Source organism: Bos taurus, chromosome 6, assembly GCF_002263795.3.
Source record: "Bos taurus isolate L1 Dominette 01449 registration number 42190680 breed Hereford chromosome 6, ARS-UCD2.0, whole genome shotgun sequence".
NCBI classification, from domain to species: domain Eukaryota; kingdom Metazoa; phylum Chordata; class Mammalia; order Artiodactyla; family Bovidae; genus Bos; species Bos taurus.
Window position 1 is genome coordinate 26087328 of NC_037333.1, and position 22435 is coordinate 26109762.

General features: G+C 44.8%; 1 protein-coding gene across 1 annotated transcript in view; it reads left to right on the forward strand.

Annotated features, from left to right (window-relative positions):
* The window catches only part of TSPAN5 (tetraspanin 5), a 178806-nt gene extending 163633 nt beyond the window's left edge, over positions 1-15173 (forward strand). Inside the window, exons 3-8 of the mRNA NM_001076119.1 lie at positions 2004-2150; positions 7006-7176; positions 9438-9563; positions 12072-12119; positions 12215-12331; positions 14817-15173. Coding sequence (NP_001069587.1) covers positions 2004-2150; positions 7006-7176; positions 9438-9563; positions 12072-12119; positions 12215-12331; positions 14817-14882 — 675 coding nt within the window. The 3' untranslated portion in view covers positions 14883-15173. The remainder of the gene's footprint in view (positions 1-2003; positions 2151-7005; positions 7177-9437; positions 9564-12071; positions 12120-12214; positions 12332-14816) is intronic.
* The last annotated feature ends 7262 nt before the right edge of the window (positions 15174-22435 follow it).

The following is a 22435-nucleotide window of genomic DNA, read 5'->3' on the forward strand; positions in this document are numbered from 1 at the left end:
CCAGCCTTGGTGCCAGATAAATTGAATCTATGTCTCCCATAATTAAAGTTGACTTTATAAAGTATAAGAATGTTATCACATAGCCCAAAAGCCCTCTCCTCTCCTGGCTGAGTGGGTCTGAAACATCAGGACCTGAAGTATTAACACTTACGTTCATAGGCATTCTGAGGGGAGAGGTTGATTTCTCCCCATTGCGCGACCCTCACCACTTACTGTCACTTAGATTTTGTCTGACTCCTCTTGCAATTTTTTTTTTTCCCCCCTCAGCATCGTTTGTGTAGGTGGAGAATTGGTTATGGTATTTCTGTGTTTTCCTTTTTCCCTGTACAGTATTCATAGTTCAGAACTTGGAACTCTAAGAAACACAAGATTGGATCCAGCCATTGGTCTATGCAGTTTCATGAAGGGTGTGGCTGCCTTGTATGATGTCACCCCAGACATTAGTGAATACACCCTACATTCCTAAGTGTTTAATACTCTCTCAGCCCTTCATTTGTGACTTTATTTAAACTCTGGCCTTTTTCATAAGGTTTAATTGAACATTGTAAGGATCCTTTATGCCTCATGTGTACTATTATTAACATTCTATTATTGTCCTTAAGGTTATCCCTGCCTACCCCCGCCCCCCACAAGAAACAAAAACCTTACAAACAAAGTCTCTTGTTCAACATTGCTGCAACTTTAAAATGGGTTAAAACATAAAAACCCTAAACTCCAGTGTTGATTAGTGCTGACTGAGAAGTGCTGGGAAGCAAATACATAGCCTCCATTTGGTAGACAAGGATTATTGAAGTAGGTATTCTGTTCTGGTTCTAAAAAATCAATAGCTGTGAGACCTTCAGCAAGCCACCAGACCTCGCTGTTTCCATTTTCCTCAAGTATAAAAGGAGATGATTGCTTCCTATTCTTCCAGGTTGTTGGGAATGCTTTGAAAACAAATTGTTTAATTTTAAAGGTTTTATAGCAAACTATACCATGGTACTCTGGGGGTATTTTGAGAGCTCAAAACAAACTTAATAAGATAAAAAAAAATATTGATGATATTGGATATTTAAGACTCACAGATTTCCACGGTTTCAAAATAACAGTAGCTGGCCTCTGTAAGAATGAATATTAAATATATACCTTCCATTATAGAGAAAAAATTCTCATATAATTTCTAACATAGATTCTGGGTGGTATTTGATGTGCTATCACACTTAAAAAAAGATTTCAGTAAAGAAGTGGTATTATTTGTGGAGAGATGAAATTACTCTGGGTTCTTTTGGCAGGAGAATAAACAGGTTGCAAGCCAGGGAATAACCTCTGATTTGTAAGTCATTTAAATCCCAGTCCTTAAAAAAAGGGGAGTAAAAAAATACCCTAGTAACTCAACATGGGCAGCCCATCGGTACAATTCACCCAAGTGGGCTTTGGGGATATGAGCTTGATGGGGTCTCCTGACAGTTTAAGGGTAGGCCTGAGGTGAGTTTTTCTCTGGAAAACTTTTAGGGTCTTGGGGCTGGGGCTGTCTGCCATGTTGGCTTTAAGATTGCAGCTCTACCCTTATTTCCTGAGAAGTGCCAAGGGCTCGGAGCTGGCCCTGGTCTGGCATCTGCATGCCCCGGGGCTGTAAGGATGACTCCTTTTGGGTGTTGAAAGGTGTTTTTCCTACACATCTGTTTTTCACTCAAGACCACTTGCATTTGGAGATACGGAAAGCCAAAGTACCAACCATATCTTTTCCGTACAGGGTCTGGTGACAGTTTCTTGGGATCATGTCTTCGTTTTATATAGTTTTACTAAAAATATGAACCCATCTAGCCCTTGGAAAGAAAGTAGGTTTTCTTCTCTTTTTCTTTTCTTTTCTCTATTTTATAGTGTTTCTTGACGTGATGTGACGTGATCAGATCACCTGTGAAGGTTTTCCTGGGGTGGGGCGGGAAGAGACCCCAGTGATCATCTGTTCATGCTGGAAAACTGACCCTGCCTCCCAATACCCTGTTGTCTGCTCTGTCCAACAGGGAGTTCTGTCCAACATCTCTTCCATCACCGATCTCGGCGGCTTTGACCCCGTTTGGCTCTTCCTCGTGGTGGGAGGAGTGATGTTCATCCTGGGATTTGCTGGGTGCATTGGAGCTCTGCGGGAAAACACTTTCCTTCTCAAGTTTGTAAGTACCATACTCCACTTACACACCGAGAGCCAGAGCCTCATCTCACATCAGGAGGACACCCTTTCGAGGCAGGAGTGAGCCGCAACCAAAGGCACTGGCAAGACTGTGGCCTGAGTAATGTTTCTCTTTTAGGAGAGCACTTTAGATGCCCACCACCACCCTCCTCTACCCATGTGCCTGCGTGCTAAGTTACTAAGCTATATCTGACTCCTTGCAACCCTATGGACTGTAGCCCACCAGGCTCCTCTGTCCATCGGATTCTCCAGGCAAGAATACTGTGAGTGGGTTGCCATGCCCTTCTGCAGGGGATTTTCTAGACCCAGGGGTTGAACCCATGTCTCTTACGTCTCTTGCATTGGCAGGTGGGTTCTTTATCACTAGCCCCACCTGGGAAGCCCCTCTACCCATGCCTCCTTAATAACATCAGCACCACCCATGGGGGTTTTGTACATAGATATCACAAGTTTGCAGTCCAGCCCTGAAAATAGCTTTAGAACTAAAGTAGGTCTGTATATGTATCTAGTTTTCTTCTTTTGGGTGATTTTTGCCCCCTCTTTTAAGTACATAGTCAGTAGAAAGCTGACTGGCTTTCAGGTAGTTGGTTCAGAGAAGCCAGACATAAGCACAGTGGCTGTGACTTGTCCAGATTAAGTCTGTTAAACAGAAGGCCCTGGTGACTATAGAGAAACAGTAAACATGCATTTCCTATGTTCTCTGCTGGTGCAAAGGCCACCTTTGTGTGACCAGCGTAATTTTTAGATCGCTTGCAGGATATCTGGTGTGATCTGTTAGCATGAATATTTTTGGAGGAGTTTGACTCAGGGGTGGGTAAGTATTAAAAGTCAAGAATGAAAAGGAAAAGCCTCTTCCTTTGGAGATTTCTTCCGCAGGAGATCAAAACGGCATGTGCTTCCCTGTGTGTCTCTGAAGTCAGTTTGGTAGGTGTAGTCAGTGGTCAGGAGTGTGCCTGCCTGTCCGGAGCTTGGCATTCTGGTAGGTGTCTGTCTTATGGCACAACAGCATCCACTTCCCTCTCCAAGAACAGAAAAATGAATTAAAGAAAAAAGACAAACCCACCTTTCCATGGTGAGGGAAGACCGTGACTTGGAGAGATCTGCATTAGTGTTACAGCCGCTGTCCCTGGGCGGCTCCTCTCCCTCTGCTGATGCAGCGTTGTCTAGGGACATGTGCACCTCAAACAAGAGCATCGACTAGAGCTGGTCCCGACAGCCATGCTGCATGGGATTCCCATCTTAGCACTTTCACCATGTCTCCTCTGGCATCTTTTCTTGAATTTCCCTAAGAAAAGCAGACTCAGTTTCACCATCCATCAGTCAGTCAGTCAGTCAGTTCAGTCACTTAGTCGTGTCCGACTCGTTGCGACCCCATGAATCGCAGCACGCCAGGCCTCCCTGTCCATCACCAACTCCCGGAGTTCACTCAGACTCACGTCCATCGAGTCAGTGATGCCATCCAGCCATCTCATCCTCTGTTGTCCCCTTCTCCTCCTGCCCCCAATCCCTCCCAGCATCAGAGTCTTTTCCAATGAGTCAACTCTTCACATGAGGTGGCCAAAGTACTGGAGTTTCAGCTTTAGCATCATTCCTTCCAAAGAAATCCCAGGGCTGATCTCCTTCAGAATGGACTGGTTGGATCTCCTTGCAGTCCAAGGGACTCTCAAGAGTCTTCTCCACCACCACCCGATACTAACTCTTTTTGAATTTGAGCACCTCTGCCTCAGACAAGGTTCTGGAGGCTGTTTAACTTGAAAGTTCATATAACTCATGCTAACAGGGAAAACCAAGGATTGCTTGGTCCTGTGTACAATTTAATGAGTGCTTGGTTCCCTTTTCTTTATATGTACGTCTGTGTTGCAAGTAAAGACTGTTCCAGGAATGCGAGAGAGCTGGGTTCAATCCCTGGGTTGGGAAGATCCCCTGGAGAAGAAAATGGCAACACACTCTAGTATTCTTGCCTGGAGAATCCCTGTGGACAGAAGGACCTGGCGGGCTACAATCCATGGGGTCACAGAGAGTCGGACATGAACTGAGCAACTAATCACAGCACAACCACATGTTGTAAATAGTTTTACACACACACACACACACACACACACACACACTTTATTCCTCACCTAGTCTTGACCTCTGGAGTCCTAAGGAGAGCTTTGTCCCTGATTGTGACCTACCAACCCAGCAGTCTTCTTGACATGAGATATTTCTAAATGTTTGAGCTCACCTCACTCAGCTTCTCTATAGCCTCAGTGGTCTCAGATCATACTACTGGCCACTATTTTATCAGTGTTAGTCTCCTTTTCCCCTTTAATGTGATTTACTGGCATGTGGTTTGGTTTATAAGGGTAGTATCTTTAGTAGATCTGATGATTTTTGTAGTTGAAGATACCAGAGTTAACTGAACAGACAGAAATACATACATTTCTCTAGATTAGCATCTTAATTTACGAAGTCCCACATTGAAAATGAAGAGAATAGTGTTGTTTCTTTTTTTTTTTGAGACTTGGAGAATATTTTAAATGCCCTCTCTCTCCACTTAGTACAATCAAAACTGGCCTAGAATATGCTTTGAGCAGGAGCTGTGACAGAAGTAGGAAGTAAATGTCAACACGGCTCCAAACAGCCTCAAAGGTCGGATGCCAGAAGGCTAAGAGAGCTGCTGAGGGAAACCCAGGGGCTGGGAATGAGCTTCCTGGTTGACTGAGGCCCTGAGGTGAAGCCTGTGTGTCAATCTCTGTCCCATAGGAAATGGGGGAAATTAGCTCACGGCATCCGAGGGAGGCAGATTTCTGCCAAATACTTGAGAAGAATTTTATTTGGACTCAATTTCTGATTATGTACGTTATGATTCATTATGAGAAAACATATCAGAGTGACTGGAACGTGAACTTGCCTCTATGATGGAGGCAAGGACGGACATCTAACTAATACCTTTGCACGGTCTCTGGTTTGCGTGTACACACCTGGGAACCGGCTATGGTTTTTCTCACTCCTATAGTGTGTTATCTGTTATACTGACGTGTGTAGAGTGCTCCCTGATGAAGGAGGGAGTCGTTTTATGTGGTGGGGTAGGCAGTATGTGAAAAAGTGGTAGGATTTTTTCCCTCTCTTTTTTCTAGATTGAGGAAAGCTTACTTTGAAATTCTTGGTAGTACTGGTGACTGTTAAGAGCTGTTTAGATTCCTTTTGTGGTGAACTCACCAAGGACCGATAGCCAGGAGCTCTGTGGAACCTGAGGGGCTGAGCTAGAAGGTCTAGAATTGTGGCCTAAACCATGGGGTCCTGGACTTTGGCAGGCCCTTCTCCCCTCCCTCCCCTCCTTCCCCTCCCTCCCCTCCCTCCCCTCCCTCCCCTCCCTCCCCTCCCTCCCCTCCCTCCCTTCCCTCCCCTCCCTCCCCTCCCTCCCCTCCTTCCCCTCCCTCGTTCCCCTCCTCCCAGCATTTTGGATAAACACTGTCTAATGTGGAAAGACCTGGCCCCATGGTCCTCTGCGACCCCCAACCCCAGTCACAGAAGACTGTGGGCTCTGTGGGGGCAGGGCTGTGCTCCTACCTGCCCTTGACTCTGCAAGGCCCACCCAGGCCAGGGCCTGCGCTCTCCCGGGCCATTCAGTACATGTTTGTTGAATTAAAAAAAGCTTTTTTTAAAATTTTTGTAAGCAAATTACGACACTTCCTTTGCACCCCTCGCCAACGTGTTTTCCTCTCCTGAGCGCCTTGCTGTCTGCTCGCTGAATGTAGACCCAGCAGCAGCTTTCGCGCCCTTGCCCCTCAGCCACTCAGTGGCAGGAGCCCAGCAGGACGGGTGGCCCCAGTGTCACCCTCTCTTTCCTTGTCACCAGAAGTTTACCCTCTGGTCCTTTACAGCTTCATTTCTCATAATCCGTTTGAATGAAATAGTTCGTAAAGGGTGAGAATGTGGGGGTGGGAGGAGGCGGAAAGAAGCATGGGCGTGAGCGGGATGTAGATATGACTAAGATGAGGCACTTCTGGGCGTTTTAGATGAAAGGGAAATTTCTCCAGATTTATGGGCAATGACCGTGTATCCTGTGGTCTCCAGCCTTCCTCTTAAACTCTCATTGTCTACGTCAGCCGGAAGTCTTCCTCCGGCTGCGTGTTGATGTTGTTTAAAATATCACGAGCCTGGTGCTTCACCAGGGAAGGCTGGCATGGCTCGAGTTCCCAAGACAGTGCTCAAACCAGTGGTTTCATTTTATTTTCATGATGGGAAATTTTGTTCATGTCACAGCTTACCTCCTCCCCACCCCCCAGCTCCCCACCAACTTCCTCTTTGACCTCTTCGTCTAAGGTGCACACATCTGCTCTCTTACTCTGTGTGGCAGGTGCAAAGGGGAATTAAAACATGGTGTCCTGAATCCAGAAAAGGAATAGATTGCATCCAGAATCAAGGCCACAGTAGCAAATGACAGACAGTCATAAAAAATTGGGATAATTTATCTTTCAACATACAAAAGCTTACCAGAGGTAGGGGCAGGTCATTGTTCAAGCGTCTGACAAGTGCATTAATCTGGAGAAACTCATTAGGCGTTAATGTGGGTCTAATGAGAAGTTCCTGTTATCCATGTTTGCTTATGGGCTTTGTTGGTTAATTACCAAAATGGAACACCAGAGCCCCTACAATGTGATTATGAAATGATTTTTAAAAATTCTTTTTTGGAGTGTAATACTCTATTAATGAATCTTAAGAAATTGAAGGTTATCTGCTTTGGGCATGGGTAATAACCCAATATAATTACAAACCTTTTTAGAAGAAACCATTTAAGTATATATGACCAAAAATAGCACTTATAACCGTTTTCTGTGTGTCTTTTGTTTTAGTTTTCTGTGTTCCTGGGAATTATTTTCTTCCTGGAGCTCACTGCTGGGGTTCTGGCATTTGTTTTCAAAGACTGGATCAAAGACCAGCTGTATTTCTTTATAAACAACAACATCAGAGCATACAGGGATGACATAGATTTGCAGAACCTCATAGACTTCACCCAGGAATATGTAAGTTTAAATTTGGCTTATTTTCAGGTTGAAAGCCTTCTTGGAAGGATGAACCCAATGAATGTTCCTCCTGGCTTCTGCATCTGCCAGTTGCAACCTACCTCTGACTCTTCTGCATGTTTTTTTCATTTGTTCGCTTGTTTTCTAACTTGTTGTATAACTTACATGATTTGTATTCTAATGGGAAATGTCTGATTTTTCACTTATCTCAGTTTCTACTAAGAACAAAGAAGAAAATTCTTAGGCAAAGAGGTTATCATCAAGGGTGCTCACTCCTGTCAACATTTGAAGTCTCTTGTTTTGCTATAGGTTTACCCTCTTTTTTTGCACTGGAGGGGGTAGGTTAAATGTGGATTTTTTTCTATTCTTGGTCCCCTTCCTGGTCATTCTCCATGCTTCATAGCTCATAATAATGTACTTAGCAATAGAATATTTATCCACCAAGTTCCTAAAATTATGCCTATCCGAATACCTGAAACTGAAAACTGAGAAACTTCTGAGCCTCGGTGACTTCTCACAAGTAAATAATCTATAGAGTAGAGCTACCTCCCATTCCAGTTTCTCAACATGTCTGTGAGACAGTGGCCTCTGCGATGCAAATGAGGTAGCAGATGCCCTGTTCCACTCAAAATGCAACATGGTATCAACTGGGGACCAGAAGACACACAGCAAGTGCCAAAATCTCATCAGCAAAGCACCCTTGGGCTGTTTCCCTAACAGTAAAATGGAAATAATAGTAGCTGCTATTTAACTCATGGGGACATTCTGACACTAATAAGAGGTACATGGGTGTATATTAGGCTTCAGGTGTTACGGCCCTACAAACTGACAGCCTTTATCTGCATGCACGGAGAAGATAGATAGGGGGAGCAGAACTGAACAGCTGAATCCATGACATTCATGAATGTGTCATGTATGTGGCAGAACTGGAGGCCAGACAGAAACTCAGTGGACCAGTGGCTTTCTCTTGGTTGGCTGGTTTTCCAGAGTGAGCAGGAGAGGGCTGCGTCAGCGCTTGCCATAGGGGAGGCCCCCTGCCCTGATAGGCACTCAGAAGTGAGCTGAATTGTGCTGGTTTTGTTCTAAGATGCAATGACTGTCCTGGAGCCTGCTGTCCCTCAGGTGTGAAATTAAGCCCTGATTCATTTCCTCAGCAGACTTGACTGTTTTGTTGGGTCATAATGGATGCAAGCTCACACCTTGCCAAGTATTATTGCTGACTAGTTTGCATGACAGATCTGATGGAGCTTTGTAGGCCAACTGGAGATGTACAAGCCAAGCCTTTGGAGGATCCGATGAGCTGGAAGAACATGCGGATACACGTTCTCTTGAGATGCTGTCTGCTTTATATTGGAATTCTGTTATTTCATGTGATTTCACTTTTCTCTCTTGGATTTTAATACTTTGAAGTAGCTATTGATCTTGAAACCCTTACAATGGTCAAGGCTTGATGTTTATTTAACTCAGAGAAGTTGGACTGGGCCAGCATGGGGGAGTGTCAAAGGGACTTATGATGAAGCCACCCTGGAATCTAGCCTGAAGACTCACTGAATTAAACAGCTTGTTTTATTATATTTTAACTGATTGCAGTTTTTAGGTTGAAAATCTAAATCCATGCTCTTGTTTTTAAAAATTCAGAATAGAAACAGATGCAGAATAAAAAGTATGCCTTTCAAACTTGGGGGGTGGTAACAGATATGTTCACTATCTTGCTTGCAATGATGCTTTTATGATGTATAAGTATGTGAAAACGTACCAGGTTATACACCTTAAATATGTGCATTTTATTGTATGTCAATTCTATCTCAATAAAATAGATAAAAACTGTGTAGAGATGGAAATTTAAAAAAGAAGTAAACCCATGGATCTCCTACCATGACCCCAGTTGCCTCCTTCAGACACTGCTGCTGCTTGCTGTCTTGCTGTCCTTCTAAAGTGTTCCTTCATGTACTTGAACCAAACAGACTTTGCTCTGACTGGGCCCTGCTGGTACAATCCTCCCCTGCCCGTCCTCCACCTCCCACCACGGGTCTTATGGCTTTTTTGTCCATCACCAGCACAGGCTTACTACACACCTTCAGCCTTAACTCAGAAGCTTTTACAGTGGCCCTTTAGGTTCATCTTGGTTTAAAAGTAAAATTCTGGGCCAGAGAGAAGGTTAGAGCTGGCAGAAGCTGGGTGTGGGTCATTCTGGCAGGTGGAGCCTGGGCACCTGGTCGCCTCCAAGTTGAGATGTTCTAATTCTCTCCTGTTTGCTCTAGTGGCAGTGCTGTGGGGCTTTTGGAGCTGATGATTGGAACCTAAATATTTACTTCAATTGCACAGATTCCAATGCAAGTCGAGAGCGATGCGGCGTGCCCTTCTCCTGCTGTACTAAAGACCCCGCGGTAAGTGACTGCCAGAAACCCGCTGGCTGTGCATCACACTGACAGTGTGTGTGGGATGAGCAGGTTCTTTTTTTTTCTGGAAACCTCTTCTTACCCACCTATTCCTAATTGTAGCTCCTCTTGCAGGGGGTGGGGGGTTAGAGCTCAGATCATCTCAATAGGAGTAATCATATATATATATATATATATATGTATGTATGTATGTATGTATGTATGTTAGTTGCTCAGTTGTATTCGAGTCAACATTAATTTAGTGGTTCATGCTGGTTCCTGTTCTAAGCCTGTGTGCATATTGGCTCATTTCACTTTGGGACCTTCCCGCTGGCAGATACTACCATTGTCTTCCCTTTTCAGGTGAAATCAAGGCCCATGGAGTTTAAGTAGCTTTCCCAGGCTCGCACTGCTGGCGAGTGATGGGGCTGAGCCTAAACTCTGGCAGCTGCCCATATCGCCTGTATTCCTTCCTCGTGAGAAGGACGGGCTTGTATGGAAGCACTGTGTTGCTTGGGGTTAGTAACCCTTTTCTTGCTGACTCAGCTCTGAAGCAGTCCTAGGAATAGAAGAAGAGTCTGAGACAAGCTAGGACGAGACCACTGCAGGAAGACTGTGGCTGACCACACTCTTGGCCAGAATGGTGACAGTCACTGCAGCTTGTATGTTAGGAAAAATTATAAAACCTGTCCACAAGCCACCCTCTTTACTGTGGGTTTGATTGTATTTTGAGTCAAATTATTTGTCTGGTATACTGAATGTGTCTCAGTCTAGTCAGACTCTGCGACCCCATGGACTGTAGCCCACCAGGCTCCTCGGTCCATGAAATTCTCCAGGCAAGAATACTGGAGTGGGTTGCCATTCCCTTCTCCAGGAGATCTTCCTGACCCAGGGCTCGAGCCCAGACCTCCCTCATTGCAGGCAGATTCTTTTGTCTGAGCCATCAGAGAAATCTGATACACAGTATGGCTTCAAGTGCAGCTCCCCATCTGTATATAAAAGCTGGAATTGAGGGTTAGAACAGTACATGTGAGAGGGAAGGTGCCCTTGGCCTTTCCTTGCTCCTCAGCCTCTCTCTGACTGGTCAGCCACCCCATGTCTTCCCCCAGACCCGCCCTTCCCTACAAGGGACAGGGCCATGTGGGTGCTGATGAGTTAGTTCAGTGGCTGCTTCTCCCCTGCAAGGTGGGTGGTGCAGGGCTCTTTAAAAGGGGCCGTTGTTCATCTGTAAAAACACTGAATCATTACGCTATGCCCCTGAAGCTAATATAATATTGTAAAATAAACTATCCTTCAATTTAAAAAATGAAAAAAGAGAGAAGGGGACAATGGTCTCAGGTAGCAAAGGAGAACTTACCCAGGCTCAGCCTGGGCTGTTCTCTTTGTCTGAAGGAGACTGAGAATCTGTGAGGACTGTGCTCTGGACCCTCCCCTGGAAAGCCAGCCTTCCTCACCAGCTCACTTCTCCTTTCCCCTGGGTGGGCTGGGAGGCAAGAGAGCGCCCAGCACAGAGCCCAGGGTGCCCGCCCGCCCAGGCAGCAGACACAGCTGTGTTCTGTCTGTCTCCTGCCTCTGCCCTGAGTGAATATTCCAGCAGGATTCTGAAGATTCTCGGAAGATGCCCCCCTCCCCTTTCAACTGCAGATCCTTTGGGACGAGATGTCTCATTCCATAAATGCTAAGCTAGTAAAATCCACCGCATGCCCTGCAGGCGAGAAACATAAACAAACCTGAAACAGCAGAACCCACGTCTCTTCTCAGGCCTGTGAGATGTCAGGGTGCCTATCCACACACGTGTGGTCGGGGTGTTGCTTTTAATTATCAAAATTACTTGTTCTTGTGGAAAGACCATTTAAACAATACACTGTGTATTGTATCTTAGACACTTGGTCATGTCCGACACTTGTGACCCCATGGACTGTAGCCCACTAAGCTGTCCATGGAATTTTCCAGGCAAGAATAGCCTGGAAAAATGGAGTGAGTTGACATTCCCTTCTCCAGGGAATCTTCCTGACCCATGGATCAACCCTCGGTCTTCTGCATTGCAGGTAGATTCTTTACTGTCTGAGCCACCAGAGAAGCCCAGTTTAGTAGTATATAGATTCAAAGATAGAATTCCCCACTGAAGAGCATAAATGGAGATAATCATTATGAAAGTCATTAGAAGAAACTTAACTGTGGTTTTTGTCTGTCTCCAGTTCCTTAAACCCATTAGCTTCTTGAGGTTATCAACTTTGAATTCAGAGACTCGCACATAATGGAATTGCTAGTCTCTCTGATAGTTCCTGAGTCTCAGTTTTCCTCATTTGGAAAGGAAGGAATATTTAATACCTCCTGAGGATTGTTATAATAATTCTATGGAATTTTGTGTGAAAGTGTTTACACAGTGCCTGGGACATCTGTGTGCCCAAATAAACATTTTATGACCAACATTTAGCAGGGATCTTCTGCTGACCGTGGATGGACTTTCTGTCTGACAAGAGTGAGTTTCAGTTTTCTGTTTCTTTTCTCCACCAGGAAGATGTCATCAACACTCAGTGTGGCTATGATGCCAGGCAAAAACCAGTAAGTGGAATCCCATCTTGTCGCTTAGCACGAAGGGTGTTGGAGGAGCTTTTGAATTTGCATAGTGACGCTGTGCTCTCCTTTTCCCTGTGAAGGAAGTTGATCAGCAGATTGTAATCTACACAAAAGGCTGTGTGCCCCAGTTTGAGAAGTGGTTGCAGGACAACTTAACCATTGTGGCTGGTATTTTCATAGGCATTGCCTTGCTACAGGTAAGATGGCTGTCATGGGAGATGGTGCCCTGGGAGAGCCCTCACCAGGACAGATGCTTTGCTTAGTCCCTGCACGTCACAGTTGTTAAGACACCTTGGAGGGCTGGGGAGCAGACCTCAACTCTATTTGGTTTGTATTTTGTTAAGGCTCTGATTTTAGATGCTACTATCCTGGAAGACTTTAGGGAACCTTTCTTCCTTTTCAAGATGGAAACATTGCTGGGGTCACTAGTTGCCTACTGGCTTTCCAGCGTTTCCATGGGGTTAGTGATGTGGCATTGTGACAGCTGATCAGACAGGAATGGTCAGATGGAGAGCCTTGCCCAAGTGGCCAGGCTAAGGCTTTTTGGAGTTTCTCAGACACTCGGTGCTCCTTTCTCTCTCTGGATCATCTTTCCAAAGTGCTGGGAAGGGAAGGGAGCACCCACTTTTCCTCCTGGGAAGCCCCAAGAACTGGGCTTTTCTTTTTGTGGAGATAAGATACTTTCAACAGAGAGGGCCACAAATAAGGTACAATGATCGAAAGAAATTAAAGAAGACCTGAATAAATGGAGAGTCATCCATTGTCACAGATTGGAATATTTAATATTGTTAAGGTGGCAATACTCTCCAAATTGATCTACAAGATTCAGTGCAGCCTACCAAAATGACAACTGACCTATTTGCAGAAAGGGACAAGCTGATCCTACAATTCATATGGAAATTCAAGGGCCCCAGAATAACAAAACACACTTTAAAAAGCACAAGATTGGAGAATTCATACTTCCCAATTCAAAAGTTACAACAGAGCTACGGTAATCAAGATAGTGTATACTGGTGTATGGTTGGACATATAGTTTAGTGGAATGGAACTGAAAGTTCAAAAAAAACCTCTAGTCTATGGTCAGCTGACTTTTTTTGACCAGGGAACCAAGACCATTCAAAATGGGGAAAGAATGGTCTTTTCAGCAAATGGTGCTGGGCTAACTATTTATACAAAAGACTGCATTTGGATCCCTAATCACATATAAAAATTAATTCAGAACTGATCAAATACCTAAATGTAAAAGGTAAAGCTATAAAAGTTTTAGATGAAAGTATAGGTGTAAATCTTTGTGATCTTGAATTAGACAAGTATTTTCTTAGATATGATGCTAAAAGCACAAGCAACCAAAAAGAGTGGATAAATTGGACTTCATCAAAATTAAAAACTTTTGTGCTGAAAATGACACAATTAAGAAAGTGAAAAGAAAGCCCACAAAATGGGAGAAAAAATTTGCATATCAGTACATCTGATCAGGGTCCTGTGTATAGAATATATAAAGAACAACTCAACTATAAAAAAAAAGACAAACCCAATTTAAAGGTGAGCAAAGGGTTTGAATAGACATTAGTCTGAAGAAGATACACATTAGCTCTTTGTAATGACATCATTAATTATTAGAGAAATTCAGAACCACAGTGAGATACCACTTCACACATACTGCCGCTGCTAAGTCGCTTCAGTCGTGTCCAACTCTGTGCGACCCCATAGACAGCAGCCCACCAGGCTCCACCATCCCTGGGATTCTCCAGGCAAGAACACTGGAGTGGGTTGCCATTTCCTTCTCCGATGCATGAAAGTGAAAAGTGAAAGTGAAGTTGCACAGTCCTGTCCGACTCTTTGCGACCCCATGGACTGCAGCCCACCAGGCTCCTCCGTCCATGGGACTCTCCAGGCAAGAGTACTGGAGTTGGGTGCCATTGCCTTCTACAGACAGACATTAATAAGAACTGGTTAGGATATAGAGAAATTGAAACCCTCAAACATCACTAAAGGGAATGAAATGGACACCGTCTCTTTGGAAAACAATTTGCTAGTTCATGAGAAAATTAGAGTAACCGTATGACTCAGCAATTCTGCTCCTAGGTATGTGCCCCAAAGTACTGAAAGCATGTTTACCCAAAAACTTGTACATCGATGTTCATATCAGCATTATTTGCAATAGCCCCAAAGTGGAAACCATCCACATGTCCATCATTCATAAACAAAACGAAGTTTATCCATATAATGGAATATTATTCAGCCATGAAAAGAATCAAACTACTGTTGCAACGTGGATGAATTTTGAAGACATCTCACTCCATGAGAGCAGACCAACACAAAGGCCATATATTATATGATTCTATTTATATATCCAAAATAAGCAAATCCACAGAGACAGAAAATAGCTTAGTGATTTCTAGGACTGCCAGGATGAGGGGGATGGTGGGGTGACTGTCCTGGGGTACAGAATTTCTCTGGGGGTAATGAAAATATTCTGCATTCAGATAGTGTGGTGATGGTCGCACATTCTCATGAATGTACTGAGAATCACTACATTATACACTTTAAAAGGATGAATTCTATGGGATGTGAATTCTATCTCAATTTTGAAAATCAAAGATTTTTTAAAAGGTGGGATTCAGTAGCCAAAAGAAAAAGCCTAAACCTTCCTCCACTTGATGCCTTTCCTCCCTTTCTCAGATCTTCGGGATCTGCCTGGCCCAGAACCTGGTGAGTGATATAGAGGCTGTCAGGGCTAGCTGGTAGAGCGCCTGCCACAGCCACTTCCAGACACTGGACAGACCCAGCCTTCCTGACCCTCCAGTGCGCCCACCTGATACCCATGCTGCACGGACTCTGATCTCAGAGGCATCCCGCAATCCCAACTGATGGAGCTGCCAAGAACTTAGTTTTGGTGGGGGAGGTAAAACTGGGAAATGCTGCTCACTGACAGAATTAAAAAATAACCAGTATGAAAGTCTTTGCGCCATGAATCTCTACTGTAGCCATGAATTTCTGGAAGGTTGGATACTTACCAAATGAAAAAAAAAAAAAAAAGAAGGGAGGGTGGGGGAGCCAGATGTACTAAGTTTGTGGAAGAGTCTTGTCCCTGCTTCAGTGATGGGAAGGCTGTCTTCTGGGCTACAGCCTGAGGAAGTGTGTCGTTTCTGAAACTCAGCCCCTTACCTGGGAGGGGTGTGTTTTTAGCATCCCTACATTTCAAGGAACTGTTAACAACCATCATCCCAGGAAGAAAACAGCTTGCCTTTGGGTTCCCATTTTGTGACCGCATTCGACAAGGAGCTTGGGTGGCCTCATCTGGTCTCTCCTGGAGTGTGTCCTCATAGAAGTTGTGTATTCCTTGCGTGCTGAGCAGGGGCTTTGGAACATTTCATGATGCTGAATTCTAGCAGGACAAATCTTTTCTGTAAGTAGGCCTGAGCTTTATTTATCAATGAAATCCAAGGAGAAAATGAGGTTAATGAAGAGGTAGTGAATACTGCAGTCCACCAAATTAGTTTTTGGGTTTTTTGGAAACTCTGGAATACTTCAGGGTTTTGTTTTGTGGTGGGCCACCCCCCTCTTTTTTCGTCTTCCAGAAGCAAAAGCTATGATACAGTTTCTCTTAAAGTTTAGATTTTTTTTTTTTACTCAGCTCAAATATTAATTTTTTATATAATCTCTCTGCATGACCTGTGAATCTGAATCCACCAGCTCCTTTTCATGCCGCTTTCCTACAAGCCTTTATAAACGTTCTTCTGTCAGCATTTATTTTGTGGGTCCGCAGCCTTAAGTGGTGTGTCCCCCCTTCCCCCCCCAACGCCAACCCCCGTCTGGGAAGGGACCAGGTGGGCGTCACAGGGGCATCTGTGGACTCAGTCTGTGAACCATGTCGATCGATCGTCATGGCCTCTTCTGCAGGCTTCCCCTTTCTCTTGGAATGGAATTAAACCCAGTTCTGAAATGGTGTTGACAGAGTCAAAAGCTTCTGATGGTTTTTTCCTTCTGGTTTTCGTTTGTTTTTATGAAACAACAAAAACGAAACCAGAGTGCAAGACCAGAGCTGCTTCTGTCTTCAGTACCGACTCACCAACAGGATGGTAACAAAGCACAAACAGACGTCTCAAGGGGGAGTGCTGATTGGCCGATCAAGGGGGAGTGCTGATTGGCCGAGAGTTCTGCGATAAGGCGGGAAACACTTGTAGAAACTGCCTCTTGCCCTGTCCCCACTCCAGGTGGTGGGGGATGGGGGAGACAAGTTTTGCCCCCAGAGTTTAATCCTAACTGGTGTCTACCAGAATGTCACCTACCCCGGGGAGCAGATCTTAGTCTGTGGGAAAACCGCAGGCATGTTTCACAGTGATGACACATTTGCCCACACAGAATTGGGCAGCCAGCTAGCATAGCATGTGGAAACTTAGCAAGCTTTTCCATTTGTGGCTCCACGTTGCATTGCTGTGGCTGATGAACGTGTCCGTCTGCTCAGAGAAAGGACAAAAATTCTTTGAAAATCTAGTCTCCAGAGTTAAGGTGTGTATGACTCTGCATGTGTGTTTTTGTGTCTCAGTGTAGTTAAGAGATGTTCATTCCGTATTGTGGCTGTGAGATGATTTTATTTCATTTCTGTCCCCACCACTGTTGTCATTCCATATTGATTGTCATTCCAACCTGGAGAAGACTTGAGCCCTCTGGTTGGCACTCTTGTTTGTTACCTCATTCATTCTCCAGTGAATTCCACCTGACCAGCTGATTCAGAATCAGGCACGCTTCCCACCCTTTGGCACATCCAGTAAAAGGCCAAACAGCAAGTCTGAGTTCTAAATTTTAATTAATCACTCCCTTTTTTTTTTTTTTTTTTTTTTACACTTGAGAGTGGTTGTAATAAAGGCTGTCATTAATAAACTTGGTTCTACCTTACATCAAGTTCTATCTGTCTTCATTCTTTCTTGTGGTTGTGAAATTCTCTAATCCGGTGGTGATCAGACGTTAGCATGCATTGGAATCTCCTGGAAAGCTTGTTAGCACACAGATTAGTGGGTTTGCCACATCCCCAGAATTTCTCATTTAGTGGGTCTTGGGTGGAGCTTGAGAATGTGCATTTTTGACAAGTTTCCAGGTGAACTGTTGCTCCGTGTCTGGGAAAGATACTTGTCAAGGCACCCCTCTGACCAGGTTCTCTCAGAGGGAAAAGAGAGAGAGGGAACATTTTGTGTCTGGGGAAGGAAAGGTCCTTTGTGCTGCTGGACGCAGACTAATGAGAGATGGGGCAGAACTGAGGATGTAGGAAATCTGTCTCCGAAATCACTGTCTGTGATCACCATCACCTGGGGACCATGCAGAATACAGATCAGGCTTTGCCCCTAGCAATCCTGGAGTGGGAGTCGGAGCTTATATTTTTTTTAAGAAACTCCCATGCAATTTTAACACACAATAAGATTTAGAACCCATAGACTTAGGTAAATCTTAATAACATTCACAAGCTTTTTATGGGAAAATAATTTCTAGCAGTCCCTTAGAGCAGGATTCTTAAAAACCCACCTGAGTTTTTAAGATTAAAATACCAGTGTATTGATAAATGTCCTTTCATTGTGAACTATCTCTGCAGAAGGCTTCTGTCTTGCAAACTACTAAAGACTTTTTTCAAAGACAATAAAAATTGAAGGTTCATACAGTATTCTCAGACCATGACATTGTGTTCCCGTACTTGTTTGAGAAACAGTGTAGCTCACTTGTCTGGATATTTGAGACAATGTTATTTTGTTATTATGGCTATAAGGAAATTTATCAGGGGTAACTGGAGATAACCAATTCACATTTGTTGAGTTTTCTTAGCTGTGCTGTAGAGATTATGTGTACATGTGAGGTAATTGGACCTCTTTGTTCAGAACAAACTCTGGGCCAACAAAGGAGAAATGTCACAGCTCAGAAGTAAAAAAAAGATGCTTTGTCTACAAAGCTTAGAACTTACAGGAAGTTTCTTCCAAGTTTGGCAGATAGACGTTGGAGGATGATTATTGGATTTGTCTTTATCTCTCTCGTTTAACCAGTTGCCCACAAATAGCATTCCCTTCTGTGATTTACAAATATACAGTTTTTTTTAATGAATGCAGGAATTCAAAAGTAGACTTTCATGTCATGAAGCACTTGAAAAAAAAGTGCCTTTCCTTGTTCTTTCTCCTTTTTTTTTTCCTCACAAAGAATAAGCCTCTCCTTCTCTTTCAGCTTTCTTCCTGCTCCAGGTCCCTGCCACCCTTTTCTCAAGGGGATGCTGAAAAGTGTTGCTTGGCTTTTTCTTCTTATGCAGCCCGCTTCCTCCTCTGGGCCCTGTGCGTGTTGGTTGGCGGGGGTTGGGGTAGGGGGAGAGCAGGCAGGGATGCACTAATTCTACAGTTTCCTGTTTCTGGCGGGCTTGGACCGTCGCCCTGGGAAGCTGGTGGGCTAAACAATGAGAACCCCGGGCCCAGGGACTTCCCCAGCTCTTTTGTCATTTATTCCACAAAGCCCTCCTCCTCTAGGGAGATCCTGCGGAGACCTCCAAGGAAGGACTGGGAACCCCTCCATAAACACTGGCCAACAGGGTTGGTGGCCAGCTCTCTCCAGGGAGGCCAGGGGGCTGTTTCTTTGTGATGCCTTCTCAGGAGGAGGAAGCCTAAGCTTTGAATGAGAAGGAAAATGCAGTGTTTGGAAATACTCTATCTTGGCCTTATTGTGGTGACATGATAAAGTCTAGGCGTGACAACAGATGAGGCAGGTGTATCTGGTTAGGGGTAGGGCTCAGAGAAGGGAAGCCAGACTGCTTAGGGACCAAAGCCATCTGTAGACTTGAGCCTTTCTTTTTGGAAGAGTTTGCAACAAAAGAGTTTATAACATTATAGTTTTCAAGACTTAGTTAAGGGATACAGCTTATACAGTTAATTGAATAGTTAATTGAATACAGCTTCGTTTGGGGGATTTTCATGCTGAGTAGTTCTTGTGTAAGTTTGGCCTCCAAGGGGAGGGATGCCCGAGTGAGTCCATCCTGATTTCCTTTAACCCAAACCAAACTCCTCAGGACCTGTCCTGACCATGCAATTTACCCCTTCACTTCCAGGAACTCCCAACAGTAGAAAAGCTGAAGGAAGAGCAGCTTAGTTCCTGGGCTTTGCTCTGTGAAGCTACTCCAAAAAGAAAACTGTAGCATACAAGGTAGCCGTTTGCATGCTGTTGCTCTTCACTGACTGTAGCTGCAGTTCATGTGCAAGAGGGCCAGCTAGAAAGCTGCCTTTTAAATGTGCAGCTCGTCAGCTCATGCTAGCTTTTGCTTTTGCAGAACCTCTAGTTCGAAAGGAACGTTTTAATAGCCTGCCCTCTAGTGGCGATCATGTAAAAGCACTCCTGACAAGTTGGAAGAGTGACCGCACTAGCTCAGAGGCACTAGCTCTTTGGAAGAACTTGAGGGTGTACAGCCATATGTTGCTTGCTGAGAGTGGGAAGGTGTTTTATTCCTTTGACATTCGTGAAAATGACAGAGCTTATTTTGGAAAGTCAGGGAGCAGGTGTTAAGCTCCCTTCACCATCTAAGTCCTGATACTGCTGCTGAAACTTTCCAGTGCACTGCAGCAATGTGTACAGGTTGAAGCTGGGCCCTGCCCTGTTGCCTAGACTTGGAGTTTATAGACGGGGTGGCGATGGTCTGAAAATGCTAATCTGCAGGCAGGAGGCACTGCCTCTGTCCAAATGCCCACCAAGGAGGAGAGGTGTGCTGAACCTTTATACTTTCCCCTACCCTCCACTGGCACTCAGGGGGGTTCTGTGGGCCCCAGGGTCCTGATCTGCATCTCAGTTCCTCTTCAAAACAAACAACAAACAAAACTCCTGAAACAAGGATTAGACATTCCTTGTATGACTGTTTCCTCTGAAGGCACCCCTGTGGATCACCACGTGGAGTTCACTTTGATCTGAGACTCTGCAACCCTGTTTTTAAGGGCTGTGAAGTCTGGTGGAGTGTTCCCGACTGTACCTTGTGTTTTAGGAGTTTGTTACAGATTGAACCATGTCTTCCAAAAATTCATGTGAAGCCCTAAACCTTCAGGACCTCAGAGTGTGGCCTTCATTTGGAAATAGCGTGCGGGAGATGTAATGAAGATAAGGTCATACTGGGTGGGTTCCTACTCCGGTAGGTTATTATCTTTATATAAATGGGGAATGTGGACACAGATGCACACAGGAGAATGCCATGTGAACATGAAGGCAGAGATTGGGCGATGCATCTATAAGGCAAGAAATGCCAAAGACGGGTGACAAGTCACCAGAAACCAGGAGAGAGGCGTGGAATTGATTCTTCCCCAGAGCTTGCAGAAGGAACCAGTCATGCCAACACCTTAACTTTGGACTTTTAGCCTCCAGCGTTACGAGACAATAAATCTCCATGGTTTAAGCCATCTACTTTGTGGCATTTTGCTTCGTAGTTTCTAGGAAACTAGTAGAGTCTAAACACCTATTGCTGGCTTTCAGGATGGAAATGTATAGAATATGTATGTGGCTCTTATTATTTGAATGGACATACCTGACTTGGGACTTGCTCTCTGTATCTGCTTTAAGCTCTTTGAAAATTGCTTTGATGTGTTTTGTGGGACATTTAAGACATAAGCAATGTTTTATTACATGATGATTAAAAGTGGTCATACTGCTGTATGTATTTCTTTGAAGTAAACCATCTTGAATGCACCTTGTGAGATGGATTAAAGTCTTATAAATAAAACAGCTGTTGTCCACGATGGTGCTTTCTTTAGTCTTGTTACTTTGTGACCGAATCAGCCCACTAATCCACCAACCCCCGCTGCAAGCCAGCTCCCAGGTGTGTGTGCTGTTCCAAGCCTTGAAGTAAAAGGTGACTTTCACTGAGAGTTTACTGTGTTCCAGGCACTTTGCTGTGAGCACTCTGCATGCATTTTTGAGGAAATGTAAACTGAAAGAATAAAACCCCACTTGTGGAAAATGCAGACTTCACCAAGAGCTTCCCTAGGTGGTGCTGCTGAGACGGGAGGAACACAAGCAGGCCCAGCCGAAGAAGAGAGGCCTGACCCAGGCCCCTGAGGGAGAGCGAAGGAAGAGACTCCAGGGCAGGAATGAGGAGGTGAGTGCTGCTAGGGATATGGGGAGGTCCTGGCGCTTCGAGAAGAGGGAGAAGCGTGGGTAAGCCCCGAGAAGTTCAGGTACGGAGAATCCAGGAATTGTGGCCAGTCTCTGGCCCATGCTGGGCACTCAAAAACTTGCTGAATGACTTGGGTAGGTAATTGTGGAGATGGGTTTGAATGAGGAGGTAACTGATGCAAAGTAGAATTTTGGGTAAAGCTGGACAGTGTCTGCAGTTACAACCCCCCTGCCATCTGATTCAAAATTTAAAAATCTGTTTAAAAACTCAGACTTGTCTATCAAAGCATTTTGTAGAAGGCAATAGTGAGTTTTTTGGTAATACCCCAGGCCTTCTAAAGAAGTGACCATAACTTTGCAAACTGGCAAGTCAAACAGTCTTAGAGCTCTGCAGGCCGTGGGAAGTGTTCTGAAATCCACCTTTTTCCTCCATCTAGTTCCACCATCCTCTGAATTTCTATGACCTGGGGGCTGGCATGGAGCTCGCCGTGTGGCAGTAGGGGACATGGCCCTGAAGCTGGCAGAGGTTGGAGTTTGTGTGTTCCATGGTAGTTCTCAGCTCTAGTTACTGTTAAGATCACCCAAGACCTTTAAACAAACCCGCGTGCAGCCCCTCCCCATCCCTGTTTTAAAGCTTCCAGGTGGTTTGAACATGCCACTAGGGCATCTCAAACTTTATACACATATATCACCTGGGTCTTAATTTACTCAGGTCTAAAGTATCTGGATTTGGGAGTTCTCTGGTGGCCTAGTGGATAGGATTCTGTGCTTTCATTCTCATGGCCTGGGTTCAGTCCCTGATTGGGGAACTGACATCCCACAAGCTGTGCAATGTGACCAAAAAAATAACAACAAGAAAAAAAAGTAAAACTAAATTATCTGGGTCTGATTTAGCTGGTCTGGAGTGGGACTAGAGAATCTGAGGCTCTGCAGGCTCCCAGGGGACGTGGATGTCCTTTGTAGAACACGCTTGGAGAGGCAAGGACAGTCTAGAGGTTTGCCTCATGTAGAGCTGTGCAAAACCACTGTCATATTGATATTTCTGGTCGAGATCTTTCCTAAAAGTTCAGTTCAGCCGCTCAGTTGTGTCCGACTCTCTGCGACCCCATGAATTGCAGCACGCCAGGCCCCCCTGTCCATCACCAACTCCTGGAGTCCACCCAAACTCATGTCCATCGAGTTGGTGA